We start from the raw sequence: 18,997 nt of genomic DNA, 5'->3' as shown, positions 1-18,997 counted from the left end.
CCATTCTTATTAATATACTATATGTATATGACAATCTGTTAATTACGATACTATGGCACTTTTTATTCTCAATTCTTTTTCAATTCATAAATATTACTATAGTATATAAATAATAAACATTAAAAACAACGCAACATACTTATGGTGAGCAGATGAATTAATTTCAGTTGTATTATTTTTAATTGTATTAATAAGCAGATCCTGCTTAAATACAATATACAGTACACAGTACTGCATACACAAACTTATTAAGTAGATCTATATTTAGCAACCATAAGCAATATTATGGTACTAATTATAAATACACCTGGCGCAGTAACTTTATGTATATCCTCTGTATCATCTGTAATATCAATAGAAATATCTACAATTAATGTTTATTAGTATATCAATTTCATTACTAATATTTATTGTTAACGGCTTACCATTTGTTTCTGGGAGTGACTCCCAACCTAAGCTTTTATTAATACCTATTTTCCACTGAGAATATAAAATGTCGCGTTCTAAAATTAATATATTAGTCAATTAATCTCTTCGTATAGTGTCAAAAATTTTTATATTTGTAATAAAAGATGATTATTGCGAGATGATCACCATTCTCAGTTATTAATGGTAAGAAGATGTCACTGGGAATAGCAGCATCAATTTTCACATCCCATTTTCGTATTCCTTCTGCGCTACCCGCAGCAATTGCGACTCCAAGTGCAGTAGTTTCACACATTAATGGTCTAACTTTCGTATAAAAAACATGTATTCATTTATATAATCCATTATTAACTTTTAATCCAATAGTATGTATATATTTGAAGAAATGTTTTTCCTACCCACTGGAATTCCACAAATGTCAGCTTGCATTTGCATTAACAAGTTGTTATTCGTCATTGCACCGTCAACTAACAACTTTGTCAACACTAAACCAGTATCCTTTTTCATAGCTTCCAAAATGTCTCTCGTCTGAAAACACACCGCTTGCAGAGCTGCCTTTACAATATGTGCACTGGTTGTATCTTCGCTAATACCACATATGACACTAAAACAATTAATTCATATTGATACTTACAAAGTAAAAAAAAGGATATGTTAGTTCTTATTAATATATTATATGTACATGACATCTAATAACTATTTTACATCATGGCAGTTTTTATTCTTAACTTTTTTTGTTATATCTAGATTTTGTTATACTTAGATATTTATTGTAAAGTAATTCAATTTCTATTATATTGATAAAATTAACTACCTTCGTGCATCTTTCCTCCAATATGGAGCATATAATCCAGAAAATGCTGGTACGAAAACAATATGATTGGACCCTACGGGCACTTGTTCGACAATAGTTTCACAGTCTTTTATATCAGTTAATATTCCAAGATTATCTTTCAACCACTTTATAACGGCACCTGCGATAGCTACAGAACCTTCAAGAGCATACACCGGAGAAGCGTCCGCTCCTAATTGATAAGCGACTGTCGTCAATAAACCATGGGCCGAATCCACAATCTATAACATTTGAAAATACAAAATTGTATTTGTTTGAATTTTATATCTTATCTGAACTATAACATGTTGTGACAATACAATAAAATTTCTCTTACAGCTGTGCCAGTGTTGTAAAGAAGAAAGCAACCAGTGCCATAAGTATTTTTTGCCTGCCCTTGCTGTAGACACATCTGACCTACTAAAGCTGATTGTTGATCACCTAAGCACTGCAACGAATAATTTTTATGTATTTGAGTCAAATTTATTTTAACTTACAATTAATATCTCAATATAAAGTTATATAAATTTTTTTACATTCTGATATACAATAATACTATATATCTCAATACTCTGTTATATTTAATAAAATAGTATGAATCGCATACTCCTGATATAGGAACACCCTGCAGCAACTCGTCTTGTATATAACCATAAATCTCAGAAGAGCTCCGTATTTCAGGTAAAATTTCAGGAGGTATTTTAAAAAATGATAATAGAGTAGGATCCCACTTCAAAGTCACAATATTCATTAACATTGTTCTCGAAGCATTCGTCACATCTGTACTATGAACACCACCATTGGCACCACCTGTTAGATTCTAATTATAAAATTATAAAAGGTATATTAATCTGAATCAGTACAAAAATTTATCTATATTACGCTTGCTCTGTGCAAACAAACCCAAATTAGCCAGGAATCGATGGTACCAAACATGAGGCGTTTGGCAGCTAAGGCTTCTTGAACTCGAGGTACATTCTCTAACAACCATTTCAATTTCAATGCACTAAAATATGGACTAATTGGTAATCCGCAAAGCGGTTTCAAGTAATTCTTATTTTTATTGCGTACACCCTTCAATATATCATCTATAATTGATGTTGTTCTCATATCCATCCATACTGCAATATATTATCAAAATGATAAATTGTGTAAATTATTACAATTTATGAAAAATATAACATTTATAATAACAATTTTACCTATAGCATTGTAAAGTGGTTCTCCTGTTATAGAATCCCATACAACTGTAGTTTCCCTTTGATTTGTTATACCAATTGCAACTATATCAGCTGGATCTATTGTCAGCTGCCTTAAGTTAAATACAGTTTGCTTCAGGCATTCCCTAACTGCTTCTAATATCTCTAAAGCATTTTGTTCAACCCATCCCTCTTTTGGGCATATCTGTGATATCGATACTTGATGATATGTTAATACTTCTGCTGTATTAGCTGCAAAAACCTATATTATTGTAACAAAGAATTATTGTGATAAAGAAGAAACTTATACAGGATAATTAAAAGATAAAATCAAACTTTAAGGAAAAAACCTAAAGTTTCCTTAGAGAAAAAAATATGAACATAAATCTAGAAACATTTTTTTGTATTATTTCAGAAACACTAATTATGCCAATATACTTTTTATTAAACAAATTTGACAAAAGAAAAACTACTAACTCATTAAAACTGTATTTTCCAAACATTCTAAACAAAAATAATTAACTTATGCATTTATACAATGTAGACAGATTAGAAAGAGTTCTAACAAGGAAATGAAGCGTTTCTAGATCCATAATCATATGTTTTCATAAGTATGAGGAATGTGGATTTTAAAATTCAGCCATATCATTTAATTGCATCCTGTATAAGTACTTTAAAATGTTATGTTATAATTACTCTAACAACAATCATTAATGATTATTAACGGATATAAGAAACGAATGATAAGAGACATAGCCTTATTACAATCTCTTCATATCATCACTCATGTCATTACAAATTGTCACAACTACATATTACTTTTAATGTATCTTTCAAGTCAAACTACGACAATTTATTTTAACATTTATTTTAACATCTAGAAGAAAACTGGGGATCGATTCTGTATTTTGAAACGAGATGAAAATTACAAAAGTGAGCGAATTTATTAGAATACTAATAATTTCATTGATCAACTTGCTCATTGGTAAATTTGCTCGCTTGTAATTTTCACCTTGTTTGAAAACACAGAATCGATCTTCTGATTTAACCACAGCATCGTATACATATAAGTATGCTGCATTTTCAAGATTCCTCGACTATAGTAACCGCAATCTCGCAACAACGCGTCATCTCACAATATGATCATTGACATAATGAATAACAAAAAATTGGTCGAACCAAAAATCTTGCACTACTCGTTCCCTCGTCGATCGCACCGACAAGAGGCCCATATCTACTCAATGAATCATTTTTGTTCATTTGAGCGTCTTAAGCGAACGTGGTCACCTCGACACAACCGCGATCGTCATGCAACCACATGCAACTTACGACTTTACTATTTACACGTGCTCACTAAACGCTCAGTGACAGTGAGCCATGGTGGAAGGGATAATATGGGAAGTTTCCAACAAGAGACACAGGCCTAGTTTTCACCGAGGGTTTAATCCGGATCAGAATGTAAGAATCAATCAATTACAGTCGAGTATTCCCTTGTACAGTCAAAACTGGCCAATCACAGTCGTTCCCTTCTTTCAGGAAGCTATGATTGGCCAATTTCATAACTACGGATGTTATTAAACCCGATTAAAGCTACGGTCCACTTGATACTACGAATGCTTTGAAATATTTTAGTTAGTCAGTTAATAAAATTCTTTCTTCCGATTGGTCAATCAAAAGTTTCGAAGCATTCGTAGCGTCTTCTTTTTCTGGCTGCATTCGAGAATCGCGCTATCAGCGCTATTTGTGTCACCTATCTTTGTTTTACGTCTAATAAATAATGAAGATAGAGTGACACAAATAGTACTGATAGTGTCTTCCCGAATGCATTCTCTGTTGGACTCCTGTCTCCATAGAGTATGTGGAATCAATATGGCCTGATCACGACGTAGTATTTGTAATGTCAAATGAACCACACAAGGATGAAATTACTGCGAATAGAGAATGTGTCATTGAAATAATCACTCAGCGCTATTCCGCATTTGATGTTACGGAATAGCGAATGCGTCATTGTCTTGTAATAAACCATCGTATTTTAGAGAGGTTAAAATAATTTGATTCTGATTAATATGATGGAATTGCGTAATGTCGAGACGAATGAAGCAAAATGACAAAATCTGAGTGCATAAATATAGATATCAAGATAAAAAAACAATAATACATTAAGCCGGTTCTACAGCCGATCACAAGTTTGTTGACAGCCAATCTGAAGCTTGCATTTTGAAATCAACATTTCATATTGGCTGTCATAACAAACTTGCGATCGGCCTGCAACTAATGTAGAACCGGCTTTACATGCGATTCATGCAATTTTAGTGTGCTTTTTTCCGCACTTTTCCGTCACGCCAGTTTTGTGTGCTATGTTCACACAATGCGTAAAAATGATAGTAAATGCGTTAAAGTAGTTCAAAAAATTGTTATGAGATTGTAAATATTAATTGTAAAACCTTAATACTACAACAGTGATAATTATTTTTACAATTTGTAAAATTAAATTTCATTTGAATAACCAAATTATTAACATGAAGTTAATAGTTTTTAAATTATATTCATGCTGGATACATCTTTGACGCATCATGTGAACATAGCACACAAAACTTGTGTAATAGGAAAGTGCGGAATAGCGCTAATTAATTGCGCTACTATGAATACTGATCTATATCTTAAACGTGCTGAGAACGTATCTTTCATTATTAATATTTCATTGTTAATATCTTATTAAATAATTTTTATTTTCTTGAAAAATCAAGTACTAAATTTGTTATTATTAATATATTAATATGCTCCATATAGATTGGTATTCATAATCGGTTTTTATTTCAAGATCATCTTAAGTAATGTTTTAAAATATTAATATGGTTCTCTGATTGGCACCTCAAAACTGTACTTAAGACGGTCTTAAATATGATATCTGATTATGAATGTGTGGCAGCATTTTGCTTATAAATTTTGGACGTCATATTTTTTCTCTCTGGCTTTTACAAGCCGATCATACTAGTTACAGTGATAACAAGGTTTACGTGGTCAAAATTGATGAATATCAAGCGCTAATTTGGAACACGTGATCCTTTTGTCGCTGAAATGACTAGTTTGAACAAAAATGTACTGATGCATCCATTGTAGCTGTTGTCTATTATGTGAAAAAAAGGATCATCATTAGTTGTTTTCCATTTACACCGATTCTCAGATAAATCTCAGTTGAATCTGCGTTCCTTATATATTCTGACAAGTGAGATTTAATTGAATTTTTGCCTATAATCTGCACAAGATCGAGACTGTATGCTTTAATGAGTCTCGTAAACTCTCTTTAAAAATCAGGTTCGAACCTGTGTTGTCATGTGATAACTTTTTATCAAACTAAGCAAATAACGACGTCATTAATCTGAGTTCTCAGCTCACTTCAATTAATCTCAGCTCACTTCAAACTCAATTTCACTTGTGTGCAAATGGAAAACAACTATTCTCAGCAGAAAAAAAAGTAGATTATTCGTTTCAACCGAATGGATTGCTCGTCGTTCCCATGCAACGAACTTAACATGGCAGCGCGTCATTATTGCAGATGGCGCGTGAGGCGCTCCGTTTCCGACGCGTAATGTTCCAGATCCTTTCTTGAAGGCCGCCGGATAAGTAAAAACGCGCGGACAACGAATACGTCGCCATTTTCAAGATTTCTTGGCGTCGCGACGGATACCCGGCCTGATACGACCTTTCGTGCGAATGTGAATGTCGTCACCAAACACCGCTCGGTTGCTGTTCAACTCTCTCTCGCTGCCAATTGTTCACATCAGGGAATGAAAATTTCAAGTCAGTGCTGACAACTTTTTGCGTCTTATTATCGTTGTCGCGCCCGATCACCATTTACGATTGCTACGCGTGCCGTCGCCTTCTCTCAGCTGTGATTACTGTGAATCACGGCGCACGTGCTTACGCTCACGTAGAATCATGTGCGTGATCGGAGGCATTTCTTTCAACGGCGTATCATTTTTCGGCGATATACCTGCGGTTCTCTCATTGCCACTCTATGATTCTCGTCTGTGACAGCGTCTCGTGTTCGACGCGGACATGGCAGAAGAAACGGACGGCTGTATTCCGCGTCGAGTGCGTGTTGCAACCTCGTGCTTGTCGACGAGTCACGCGTTCACGCTCGCATCTTCTGGCAATGTGCAAGGCTAGCGTGGCTCTCGTTAAAACTGAAAATTCGATTCTCGCGCAACACGAGATTGTTCGCACGGAGATTCAACGTTTTTACAGACAATGAAACCGCGGATGACAGTAAACTGTACACGTTGACATCTTAAACGCAATGCATCGACAAGAATGAACGTCTTAACGTTCAGAGTTTCGATGCTTCCAAATGCTTTGGTGTCATTGATTCGCTTATATATACTTCTCGCATTAAACGGTTGGCGAATATATCATTATTGTATAGTAACCTAGATAACACAGTCTAAAATTAAGTCTTTAAGACATCTTTTAGACACCAAAGATGTCTTGTGTTTCAATTTTTGAGGCGGTATTCATAGTCCGTTCTTATTTCAAGACTGTCTTAAGTAATGTCTTAAGATGTAAATACGGCCCTCTGATTAGTTCGTGACTTCTTAAGATGATCTTGAATATAAGATCTGACTATGAATACCGCCTTGAACATTGTTGTCTAGGAACAAATGAGTTGGAAAAAAGCATCACTCGCAGAACTTGTTGCGCAAAAAATAAATTCAAAATTATAAAAGTGAACTCTATTCTCTGAACTAAATTAATATTAATTAATAAAAGAATATATACACCGAATGTTCTTAATGTAAAAGTTTATTTAATCTCATATATACATAGATTTTTGAGACGAAAATTTAATATCAAAATGTCTAGAGCATAATAGTTTTTGAATTATACCCTAAAGTTCGTGCGGTTAGATTTTCCGTTGGTATCGCATCTCACATCTGAACTAATCTGAACACACGAACTTTAGACAGTATGATTCAAAAACTTTAAGTGCTTATAACTCAAAAACTATTAGAACCTCGATGTTGTGGTATTAGAATTTTCATCTCAAAATGTTCTCAGGAATCTACCTTTAAGCATTGTTACAGTCTTTATTGAGCACCCTGTATAAAAATTCTCTATGCAATAGAACATAATCAAAGAGATTCACAACCTTGATTGAAATAAGTTCAATATGACAAGGCTTCAATTATATATTTCATTAAATATTATGCAAATATATTTAATACATCAAACTTCTTATTTATTTTTTGTACACATTCTATGAGTGACTCTTACATGTTATTTTTTAATTCATTTTGTTATTGTTTAATATTAAGACTTATTATATATTATATATATTATTTTTGTCTTTTTTAACTATTATTGTACTTATATGCATATATATGTATATGTATGTATATATATTTATATAATATATATATATATATTAGGTGTTGGAATTAATTCGTAGCGTTTTTAATGAAAGAATGTTATTTATTTCACATGAGCATTAAAAAATACATTAATGAAAGTACTTCCCATCACTTGTAAAACGCTACGAATTAATTCCAATACCTAATATATATATATATATATATATATATATATATATATATATATATATATGAAACAATGAAGTGACAATTATGGCTGTCAAATAATTGATAATAATCTTTTAAAGATAATTTTCTTGTCAAATCTCGATAATGATTCAAGATATTCTGAAAAACAATGTATTATATTACTATAAACAATGTGTTATATTACTATATTATTATAATCTTGATCAAATCTGTTCAAAACAAATTTTGCAAAGTGTCTTTAGATAGACATATAATAGACCAATAGAAATATAATAACAATCTGTTGGTAGATTGACTGACAAAACAGTAAAGTTTGTTATTTAATTTTAAATAATTTATTTAGCAATTTTTCCATTTAACAAATTAGATTCTCATGATTATTAAATTATATCAGAAGAACACGAGCTTATTAATGTACAACTTATTGTGAGCTTATTAAAACTTACTGTGAGCTTATTAAAATTAAAACAATTTATATGAATATTAGTTTGAATTTACCAGTAGATGCTAATATTTTGCTTAATGAGACGTAATGAACAGATTTATGTATGAATCTCTCAGAAATTAGATTGATAAACTTAAAGAAAAAAAAGTTTTATTACTAAAGAAGGAAAATAATATTTCTAAGTTATATATCTAGTACCATTAACAATAAAATATCTCATTTGCAGTAGTGAAACATAATGGCTGACTTCGATAAAGATTCTATGCAGTGTTGTTTGGTGTGTAACACTAAAGTTGGGCTATCTGCTAGAAACAGTATACACATCTTTGATGAGTCTTATACCATATCTAAGAAACCACTTGTGGATGTTATATCAGCTGTTTTAAGCATTGATATTAGTCATGACTCTGTGCATTCTCCTATCATTTGCAAAAAATGTTTTAAGCAGTTCAGTGAGGTAAAAACAATTATAGTTTTTGTAGTTTTTTTTTTGATAAAAATTTATAAAATTGATAAAAAAATACATTTTTTTACCATTTTAGGCAGATGAACTTAAAAATAAAGTAACAAAACTCAAAACAGAATTATGTAACAGCTATAAAAAGACAATTGAAGTTCATAAGTTGTGTGATATATTTCAAAATGAAGAATATAACGATCATGATTATACAGACAATACAGAAAGTCAAAATATTTTAACAAAGGTAAAATGCTATATAAAACTCGATTAATTATCATGATACATCACGAAACGCCGATTAGCTTAAGCTCAGTTGATTAGTCTATTGGAATTGACCAATCGCATTTGCCATAAAACGAGATGATAAATGCGATTGGCCAATTTCAATGAACTAATCGGCATTTCATAAAGTGATCCACAGTTTAATAGTATAACTATATAATATTCGTAGGAAGTGCAGGAAAATATAACAGAAGAGATTACGCAAGAAAAAAAAGAACAAGAATTGTTTATAGAACAAGATAATTCTTTACATTACTTCACAGAAGTTGAAGAAGAAGATGAAACAAGTAATTCGAATGATACAAAGAAATCAAAGAAGAGTAAAATTAAAGTAGAACAACCTCAAGAAGATGTACGTATGAAAAAATTAATATTCTAACAATATAGACTTGTATTCAGAACGCGCTTTTATCTCTAAAATTCTATGTATAACATAAATTATAGCATGTTAGCACGTTAATATCTTTGTAAATGCGATCTGAATAATAACGGGCTATAAATTATATATAAATTTATATATATATATATATATGTATATATATATATATATATGTATATATATATAATATATGAATTAATGACATCTTTTTTTAGATTGTATTTAGAAATGAATCTTCATACACCTGTTTGGTATGTCCAAACGATGAAGAAAAATTCACGGCAGATGCTAAACTTATTATAACTCACATGAAAGACGTACATGACTTACGCTTGTATATTTGTGATGTATGTGGGCAGGATTTCAGAAAGAGAAATGAACTTTCCACACATCTCGATGATCACGTCGCAAAAGAGGAAGGGGACTTTCAATGCGAAATATGTAATAGAATATTTAGTAATTTGCGATTATTCCGTATTCATAAAAGAATACATTATCCGCAAGTAAAATCATGGCCTTGTGAAACATGTGGAAAGAGATACAAGTATAGTATTATGAAATCTAATAAATAATAAAATATAAATAATATGAAAAAAGAGCAAATAATTAATATATATATTTTTTCTTTTTTTTTGCTTTAGTTCCAAAAATTTATTAGAGGAACATATAAACACACACACTGGTGTTCGTCCATACATATGTGATACCTGTGGCAAGGACTTCGCATCCAAGTATACGTACAAAGCGCACGTAAAAACGCACGAAGTACGACCTCGTCCATTCGAATGTACTCAATGCAATAAAACATTTTTGAGCCAGCAAAATTTGAATCAGCATGAACGAACGCATAATGGCACAAAGGAATTTATATGTCATCAGTGTGGTAAGATTTATAATATTTCATATAATTAATAAAGTTAATTTTATTTTATTCTTTGTATTAATTTCATAGGGATTAATTATCCCTTTTTTATTAGTATTTTCTTATTTGTTTTTTAACAATCATCTTTTTTAAAATTAAAGGTAAGGCTTTTACTTCTGCACATAATTTAGAGGTACATAATATAGTACATACCGGATTTAAACCTTATGACTGTAGTATATGTGGTAAATCATTTGCGCGTAAAGCGGAAATTCGTGATCACGAGAGAACTCACACAGGTGAGAAACCTTATCAGTGCGAGTTTTGTGGAGCTACATTTAGGTGAGTATTTAGGTGAGTAATAAAAATTAAAGGGTTACACAATTTTCTATGCTTAAATTAATTGTAACAAGCGATTAATATTGCTACTATTATTTGTAGTCAAAGATCAAATCTGCAATCCCACAAGCGAGCGACGCATTATAACGATAAACGTTATAAGTGTGATGAATGTGGAAAAGGTTTTAAAAGAAAAAGATTATTGGATTACCACATAAAAGCGGCACACACCGGTGAAAGACCGTATAAGTGTGACATATGTGCAGCTACATTTGTCTACCCTGAGCACTTTAAGAAGCATACACGTATACATACAGGCGAAAAACCATATCTTTGTGAGGTATGATCTTTAAAATTATTGTTAGAATAGTTTTTTAGAAATGTTTTTTACTTTTTTATTTTTATGTTTCTGTATTCATAAATTTGCTACCTTTTAGGTTTGCGGCAAAGCATTTAATAGCAGAGATAACAGAAACGCTCACAGATTTATACATAGCGATAAGAAGCCATATGAATGTTTGGTGTGTGGCATGGGCTTCATGAGAAAACCATTACTTTACGCACACATGCAAGTTCAGGTAATATATGAGAAAACATTTTAATTTATTAGCAAATTCTTTTTTGTCTTCTTATTTTTGATATATTCATAATGATATAAAACATAATAGTATAAAATCCACTTTATAGACAATTTATAATTCACGACTAAATTTGGCATACTTCTATTTATAATTTTGCGAGTTAACAGAAAACATTTGAAGACATAAAATACTCAATATAGAAAATATGTATCACTAACATATGTATATTTTCTATATGTGTATATTTTACTTCTTTAAATATTTTTTATGTTACACAACACATAATATTATAAATAAAATTCTGTTCCGAATTTGATCGTGAATTATAGATCATCTAAAGTAGACTTTATAGATTATTCTAATATACTATAATACATTTGATCTATAAAATATTATTCATTATTTATAGGGTCATTTAAATGATACCATAGTAGTGAACCAACCACGACTGACAACGGAAGAAGAGCAAGTAATAACTATTCCCAATAATAACGAATTATTAATGGAAAAAGTTGAGAACGAAGAGGTAATTTTGTTATATATACAGAATAAATATATATATATATATATATACATATATATATATATATATATATATATATAGTATGTACCTATGTATAGATTAATAACTTTTTACATGCTTTTATGCATTCACAAATAAAAAATGTACACAAATATATATAAATACAAAACTACTAGAGTAGTGTGCGGGTTCCCGAAATTACTCGAGTTTCAGATTCGGATCGAGAAATTTTTTAGGGGTCGGGATGTAATAGACTCGAATGTTTGTAATGTTTGGATATCCGTAAATTTTAGGTTCCCGATCATGAAGGAGCATCACATTTATGTCGTTTTTAAATAATTTTTATATTTATGATCATTGCGACTTTAGTTTCGGGTACTCTTTATGGATCCCGAACATATATATACACTTATATTTTATAATTATATGTATATAATTTGGTAGTTTTTTATATATATTTGGTTTTATATATATATATATATATCGTAACATATAAAATTTTATTATATTCATTGTTGCTTATTTAGCTTGGCGAAACTGGATTATATGTAACTGAACTAAAAGATCACGTAATTATACAAGAAGGGGAAGATCAAATATATAATGAAGAGGATGTTGTATTAAATATACCGGCAGAAGAAACCGTAACTGATGAAGTAAATCATCTTGTTGAAGATCAGGTAAAATAATAGAATTTTTTAAAAATTTGCTACAAAATTTATTATTTTATTGTATTAAACATTGTTTTGTTTCATAGATAAATTTTGTGGAGAGTGAAGTTACTGCAGACGACTGTAAAGTTGAAACTGAAGTAGAAACGGTATATACTTATAATGAGAATGAGACAATAGTTGTACCATCAGCTTCGCAAGAAGAAGACAAGAATGTGCGATTAGTGCAGATTAGATTTCCGACTTCTGTAGATGGAGAAGGCAGAAGTTGGTTAAGCTTAGTACAAAATACTTGAATTAATTAATCAATACGTTATATAATTTACTAGGTACAGAAAATAAGTATAGACAACACAAAATCTAAAATCAGGACATAAGACTGATGAGTTTTCTACAATAAATTGTTACTTAGGCTTTAAATCTTAAGCCATAAGAAATTAATCAATTATAGTCTATTCTTTCCACATTTGACTTTGGTCAATTTCTTAAGGCTTAAGACTTAAGCTTAGATAATAGTTTATTGTAAAAAGCCCATGAGTATTGTTAAATAGGCCGAGTTTTTAGCGCATACATGAAACAGTGAATACAGCAATATAGCAAAAATGTGCGTAAGAGTGCATTCATATCTTGACAGAAAAATAGAAAGCAGAAAAGCAGCAAAACTCGTGTTGATAATAATGATTATCGTAGACAAAATTCCGTAATGATAACCATAAAACGTAAACTTAAATCAATGAATCAATCAGGATATTATTAGATAGATTCTACATAATCTAATAATAGAAATAATAAATTTAGAACGAGATCCACAAAATGAATTTCAACCGGTAAGTTTATTGCTATTTCTATTTCTATTAGATTACGTAGATCTAAAGTAATATCCTGATTGGCTCATTGGCGTCTTATGGTTATTGTTACGAAATTTTGTTTGCGGTAGCCCTAAGCAGTACAGAAAAACATCGAAATTATCAATTATCAGCGCGAGTTTTGATTAGCTGCTATTTTTTTGCATTCCATTTTTCTATTAAGATATAAACGCGTTCTGAGTCTTGATGGGTTCGGTCCAGAAAAAAAATAGATTAATTTATAAACATAATACTTATAAAACTGTGCTGAAATATAATATAATATTATCAGTAATACTGATAATGTAAGGTTGAAAAATATTGATATACCAGCTTGATCAAAAACTTTCCGGAAGAGACCACCAGGTGATGCTCTGAATCAGCTGATTTGAGTTCTTTTTTTTGGCTAGGTTGCCACATCTATCATTGACATTTCCATCAAATTTTATCGCCATAGCTTGACATTTGTAAAAATTAAGCCGTCTTGAGTACATCTACCTCTGCGCGTGTTTTCGATTTTTTACAGTTTTAAAAATGGAGTTGAATTTGCAACAACGAGTTTGTATTAAATTTTGCGTTAAAAATGGATTCAATGGTGCGAAAACCTTGGAAATGTTGGGAAACTGTTTCGGCAGTGATGTTCTAAAGAAAACAACCGTTTACGAGTGGCATGAACGCTTCAGAAGTGGTCGTGAATCCGTCGAGGATAACGAACGCAATGGCAGGCCGTCGACATCGAAAACCGACGAAAACATCAATAAAGTGAGAGAAATGTTGGCCAATAACCGCAAATTAACTATCAGAGAGCTGGCAGAGGACTTAAACATTGCTTATGGATCCGTTCAGGACATTGTAGTTAATGATTTGGGTTTGCGCCGTGTTGCTGCAAAGTTGGTCCCGAAGGAACTGAATTTCATGCAAAAAAGGGACCACGTTGACATCGCCAAAGACATGATTTCCAAGACTGAATCCGACCCAATATTCATCAAACGCATCATTACTGGAGACGAGACGTGGGTTTATGAGTACGACACGCAATCCAGACATCAGGCGAGTGAATGGAGAGCTCCAAATGAGCCAAGACCAAAAAAACCACGTCGTTTTCAGTCGAAAAAGAAAGCGATGCTCACGGTTTTCATGGATTACAACGGTATTGTACATCACGAATTTTTGTCAGAAGGTCAGACAGTTAATAAGGAGTATTATTTGGGCGTTATGAGACGTTTGCGTGAAGCAATTCGCCAAAAAAGAAAGGATTTGTGGGTAAACAACTCGTGGATTTTGCACCATGATAACGCACCGTCGCACAGTGCCATTATCTGTGAATTTTTGGTCAAGAACAAAACGAATACCATCCAACAGCCATCGAATTCACCCGATATGGCTCCCTGCGATTTTTTTCTGTTCGATCGAGTCAAAAAACCACTGCGGGGAACGCGTTTTAACAGCCGAAAGGAGGTAATGGAAAAATTGAAGACGGCTCTGATGGCTATACCAATAATAGAGTTCCAGAAATGTTTCGAGAGCTGGATCAAGCGCCGGCATAAGTGTGTTGCAGTCGCTGGAGAGTACTTTGAAGGGGACAATATCACTTTTGATGAATAAACTTGTATTTTGAATTTTCTGAATGAATTCCGGAAACTTTTTGATCAAGCTAGTATACTATTATAGTATTACATTCAATATTACTAATCAGTATTATGCGTCGTCTATACAATGTACGGAGTAAGAATAAAGGTCACTTTACGAAAGTAAAGCTAAAGTTTAGCTAAATCTGCCGATTAGTTCATGGAATTGGCCAAATCGCATTTGCCATCAAACGAAATAATAAATGCAATTGGCCAGTTCCAACTAATCACTTGGACTAATCAGTCGACTAAGCTAATCGGCGTTTCGTAAAGTGACCCTAAGGCCTAGTTTCACAACTCTTAACCGAGGTTTAAGACTCCTGAGTAGTTATCATAGCCATATTGAATATTGACGTAAGAAGCGAAAAATGACATGTTAATTTTTATTACGTGCTATTTATTATGAATAAAGACAATTTGGATAAAACAAAATGATGAGATTGCTTTAAAATTTGTAAAAATGAACGAAAACTATGCTTATCCTTTCACAGTAAATAATCGTAAAAAGTGATAAAAGGCACATGAAATGCTTTTATTCAATGCACATGCGTAGCTTATTTTCACTTACATATGCCTTTTATCACTTTACTCAGGAGCCTTAATTTAAAATAAATTAAACCTCGGTTAAAAGTTAACCATGAATTATGAAACTGAGCCTAAGAGTAAGAAATTAACCAATCACAGTCGATTATTTTTTTCACATTCGATTATGATTGGTCAATTTCTTACTCTTACTTTTTACTTCGTGTATTGTAGCCGATGCATTATTGATCATGTAAAGATCGCATCATAGATAATTATTCATATATATTATTGAAACATTCGATGCGTGTGCGCTAAAAATCCAGCGTCTAATAACATTTGGTACTTAACATTTTAAGGACGGAATCTATAGATGTTGCTAGCTTCGAGATGATCTTAAGCTAATACTTGAGATATCATAAATCAATCAGCTGGTATTCATAATCGATTCTTATTTCAAGATGTAGTTCTTATAGACAAGTAAGTATAGTTCTTACTTAAATTTTATTTCAAATGCCAAATATATAAAATGAGACTCGAAATAATCTATCAGTGAAAAATATAAAAAAGCCATCAGTCTATATCGGCTGTTCGAATGCATAGAAAATCCTTTATTTTCGTGAATGTAACAAAACGAATAAAATAAATGAAATTAACAAAATTAAAATTCAGATAAATGATTTCAATAATTCTCTAATTGTTTCGATTTTCGTTTTTCTTTTGAATGATTATATAGCAGATCTGACAATTTGATGAGCGATGTGATTCTACTTTTTGACGCAATATATGACTCCGATTTTACTTTATGTAAGTTTTTATATTATTATTGTATAAGTTAATATTTTTGATAATCATTTGACTATTCATTACATAACTAATTTGGCATTTGTGTAAAGAAGAATGCTAAATTGTCAGGAATCACCATCTTGGAATTTGCGTTATTTATGTAATTTAGATTTATATTCTATATTGATAAGGACCTAAATTGAAGAGTCGAAATTTTTATTTTATTCGTTTTGTTACATTCACACAAAAATAGAGTTTTCTGTGCATTGGAACAGCCGATGTAGCCTTTGATGAACTTTTTTATATTTTTTTAAGTAATGTTTTAAGATGCTAATGCAGCTTTCTGATTGGTTCAGAACCTCTCAAGATTGAACTTAAGACAGTTTTGAGTACAAGAACTGACTATGAATTCCGGCTAAGAGCCGTATTTGCATATTAAGACATTATTTGAGACAGTCTTGAAATTAGGAACAGAACTATGGAGAACTAGCCTAAGTGCTTGTGAAAGAGTTTTTAAATATTTTTAGATGATTATGTCTCAATTTTGGACTTTGTGTTATCTGGAGACTGTTAGTTATATATGTACTATTATAAAATAACAAACAACTATTATATTAAAATAACTTGTATATGATTATTAATTCAGTACATTAATAATTTGGCTCTTGTCTTAATTATTGGATCATTTTTGTAATTATCTTATGATGAATTTCTATATTTAAAAAATTCATTAATTTAACCCTCTAGGAATAAATGTAAATTTGCAGCGTTTGTTTTAAAATTAAATTCAGGATTTGCAAATTAGTTACATTCAAAAATTGATGATAGAAATGTATGTCGCATTAAACACTGACAAGTATAGTATTTCTATCTGCTAGAAAGACTAGGCCGATATATCTCTCCTTGTGCACGCGATATATATCGATAGTACAACACATTGACTTTTTGTGTCACTTTTTTTTTAACAAAAATCATGGCAAAAACGGTGAAAACTAATTTTTTTTAAGATTACTAGAGAATTAAATAAAAATCGATGTACTATTCCGAGAGACTATGATTAAATAAGTTAGATTTAATGCAGAAGATGAACAGAAGACAACAAATTTAATATTAACTTAATTATCCATCTTAATCATATTATTGAGCTGTTCCAAGATTTATCGCTAGTATTGAAGAAAGTCAACTAGTCTATAGTAAACTAGAGATTTTTCAGTACTGACAGTAAATTTTAAAACACAGCTTATGTAACTTATAGTGAATTCGGTCCATAATATTGTATATGATTTAATTTCTCATTATATACTGGATTAGCGTTCATTAAAAGCGCTTTATATAAAGTACTTAAATGCAGTAGTATAATACATCTTTGACAATGAAATAATATGTGAATATTTCGTTAAATAACGCGATAATAACATTAATTGTTTAATCGTTTAAAATATTTATATGCTTTTATATTTAACTTTTACTAATTTTATAATAACTTTTAGTATGCAAGATTAATTATGTGTCCATCTTCTGCTATATCGCTGTATTTGTTACTTTACCGTCGTGCATGTAGTAAAAACCCGAACCGCCTAATTATCTAGTGTAATGCAAGTGACTGCATTCGCTATTAGTCTCTTTCTCCAATTTCGATTAAAGCTAATCGATGATTAGCTAACTCATCATGATTGCCAACGTGAGAGCTAAATACAATTTGTTTCAGAAAAGGAAAAAAGAGATGTTGTGATAAATTAAACTGCTATTGGCACTTCTGTTTATAATCGTTAATTTAATCTGAAATTAATGAAAGAGACCTTAGTTGTGCAAAATTAATTTTTATTTAAATATCAGAAGATTTTGTAATTCACTAAAGAATTTTTTTATTACTAAAACGTATTTATATTTTTGACATAATTTCATTTAAAAATATATATAAAAGCTTGTGATATCATATAATAATACACATATACATATGCATAGACACTCTAACATAAAAGGCGTATCTTACATATATACATATATACTTATATATATTTATTTATATTCCTAATTAGTTTTATATATCTAAACTCAACTTTTATGACTTATACTAATTTCTTAAGTCTGAATATTTGAAATTATTATAGCTCTCTTAAGTATCAATTTTTCCGACTACTTCAAACCATTGGCGTAAAGCATCGCTCAGAACACCCGGTAATGTGTTTATGTCTCTAAGAATCATATAGAAAGGAAATGGGAAATTATCCATATACGATCGAATTCCTAATAATTTTCCTTTTTCAAACATAGGCATACGGATATCCAATATTGAATCCTGAAAAAAATTAATAGGTTATTAATAATAGTTTTTTAAACATATTTTTAATAATATTTAGACAGAACTATTATTATCGCGGTAATTATTAACTTAGACTGGATCATTCCAAGATAAACTTTAGTTCATTCTTTTACGTTGGATTGTTTCATCTTTTGATAAACTTTAATTTGACTTTAATTCTCTTATGCTCTTAGGCACGGTTGCACCAACTTTACTTAATTGCACCAATATTACTTTGACTTTAAGCGGGACTTAAAATTCCCGCTCTCCTTCTCTCAACTTTAAAGAGAGAAAGTGAGTTTTAAGCCTCGTTTAAAGTCAAAGTAATGTTGGTGCAATTGGGTCTTACACTTT

General features: G+C 31.0%; 4 protein-coding genes across 9 annotated transcripts in view; 2 read left to right on the top strand and 2 right to left on the bottom strand.

The window, feature by feature from the left end:
• Positions 1–42: 42 nt before the first annotated feature.
• On the bottom strand, positions 43–3,861 carry LOC105151438 (glycerol kinase 3). Of its 4 annotated transcripts, none has more exons than XM_011065137.2 (10): positions 3,637–3,856; positions 2,461–2,719; positions 2,162–2,379; positions 1,866–2,078; positions 1,596–1,706; positions 1,241–1,500; positions 825–1,030; positions 595–732; positions 426–503; positions 43–343 (listed from the first exon to the last, which is right to left on the bottom strand). In XM_011065137.2, the coding sequence occupies exons 1-10, from the start codon at positions 3,715–3,717 to the stop codon at positions 249–251; spliced, it is 1,659 nt and encodes a 552-aa protein (XP_011063439.1). In that variant the 5' UTR covers positions 3,718–3,856; the 3' UTR covers positions 43–248. The 4 variants fall into 4 exon arrangements, with proteins under 4 accessions (XP_011063439.1, XP_011063441.1, XP_087268591.1 ...); XM_011065139.2 differs by having other exon boundaries at positions 3,470–3,853; XM_087412465.1 differs by lacking the exons at positions 43–343; positions 426–503 and having other exon boundaries at positions 646–732; positions 829–1,030; positions 3,637–3,861.
• A 2,124-nt stretch (positions 3,862–5,985) lies between these two features.
• Positions 5,986–18,218, top strand: LOC105151437 (uncharacterized). Of its 3 annotated transcripts, XM_087412266.1 has the most exons (13): positions 5,986–6,258; positions 8,690–8,920; positions 9,006–9,167; positions 9,375–9,557; positions 9,800–10,128; positions 10,226–10,467; positions 10,608–10,788; positions 10,888–11,125; positions 11,223–11,363; positions 11,776–11,892; positions 12,417–12,569; positions 12,647–12,827; positions 15,915–18,218. In XM_087412266.1, exons 2-13 carry the CDS (start codon positions 8,702–8,704, stop codon positions 15,926–15,928), a joined length of 2,160 nt encoding a protein of 719 aa, XP_087268392.1. In that variant the 5' UTR covers positions 5,986–6,258; positions 8,690–8,701; the 3' UTR covers positions 15,929–18,218. The 3 variants fall into 3 exon arrangements, with proteins under 3 accessions (XP_087268392.1, XP_011063436.1, XP_011063437.1); XM_011065134.2 differs by lacking the exon at positions 15,915–18,218 and having other exon boundaries at positions 12,647–13,163; XM_011065135.2 differs by lacking the exons at positions 5,986–6,258; positions 15,915–18,218 and adding an exon at positions 6,265–6,856 and having other exon boundaries at positions 12,647–13,163.
• On the top strand, positions 13,663–18,218 carry LOC147907533 (histone-lysine N-methyltransferase SETMAR-like). Its single transcript, XM_087412267.1, has one exon. It carries the CDS (start codon positions 13,940–13,942, stop codon positions 15,008–15,010), a length of 1,071 nt encoding a protein of 356 aa, XP_087268393.1. The 5' UTR covers positions 13,663–13,939; the 3' UTR covers positions 15,011–18,218.
• Positions 18,182–18,997, bottom strand: part of LOC105151439 (midasin) — a 23,255-nt gene continuing 22,439 nt past the window's right edge. Inside the window, exon 21 of the mRNA XM_011065143.2 lies at positions 18,182–18,640. Coding sequence (XP_011063445.1) covers positions 18,458–18,640 — 183 coding nt within the window. The 3' untranslated portion in view covers positions 18,182–18,457. The remainder of the gene's footprint in view (positions 18,641–18,997) is intronic.

Source organism: Acromyrmex echinatior, chromosome 13 (genome assembly GCF_024713525.1).
Source record: "Acromyrmex echinatior isolate Ae372 chromosome 13, ASM2471352v2, whole genome shotgun sequence".
NCBI lineage: Eukaryota > Metazoa > Arthropoda > Insecta > Hymenoptera > Formicidae > Acromyrmex > Acromyrmex echinatior.
The sequence above is the reverse complement of the archived record's forward strand: the minus strand, read 5'-3'. Positions and strand labels throughout refer to the sequence as shown.

Excerpts from the sequence above, each read along its gene's own strand:
- LOC105151437 (XM_011065134.2), top strand. The coding sequence starts at position 8,702 with ATGGCTGACTTCGATAAAGATTCTATGCAGTGTTGTTTGGTGTGTAAC. Across the intron at positions 10,789-10,887 it reads TTTTGTGGAGCTACATTTAG|TCAAAGATCAAATCTGCAAT; the intron begins GTGAGTATTTAG and ends TATTATTTGTAG. Across the intron at positions 11,364-11,775 it reads ACGCACACATGCAAGTTCAG|GGTCATTTAAATGATACCAT; the intron begins GTAATATATGAG and ends CATTATTTATAG.
- LOC147907533 (XM_087412267.1), top strand. The coding sequence starts at position 13,940 with ATGGAGTTGAATTTGCAACAACGAGTTTGTATTAAATTTTGCGTTAAA.
- LOC105151438 (XM_011065137.2), bottom strand. The coding sequence starts at position 3,717 with ATGAACAAAAATGATTCATTGAGTAGATATGGGCCTCTTGTCGGTGCG. Across the intron at positions 2,720-3,636 it reads CGAGTAGTGCAAGATTTTTG|GTTTTTGCAGCTAATACAGC; the intron begins GTTCGACCAATT and ends ACAATAATATAG. Across the intron at positions 2,380-2,460 it reads ACCACTTTACAATGCTATAG|TATGGATGGATATGAGAACA; the intron begins GTAAAATTGTTA and ends AATATATTGCAG.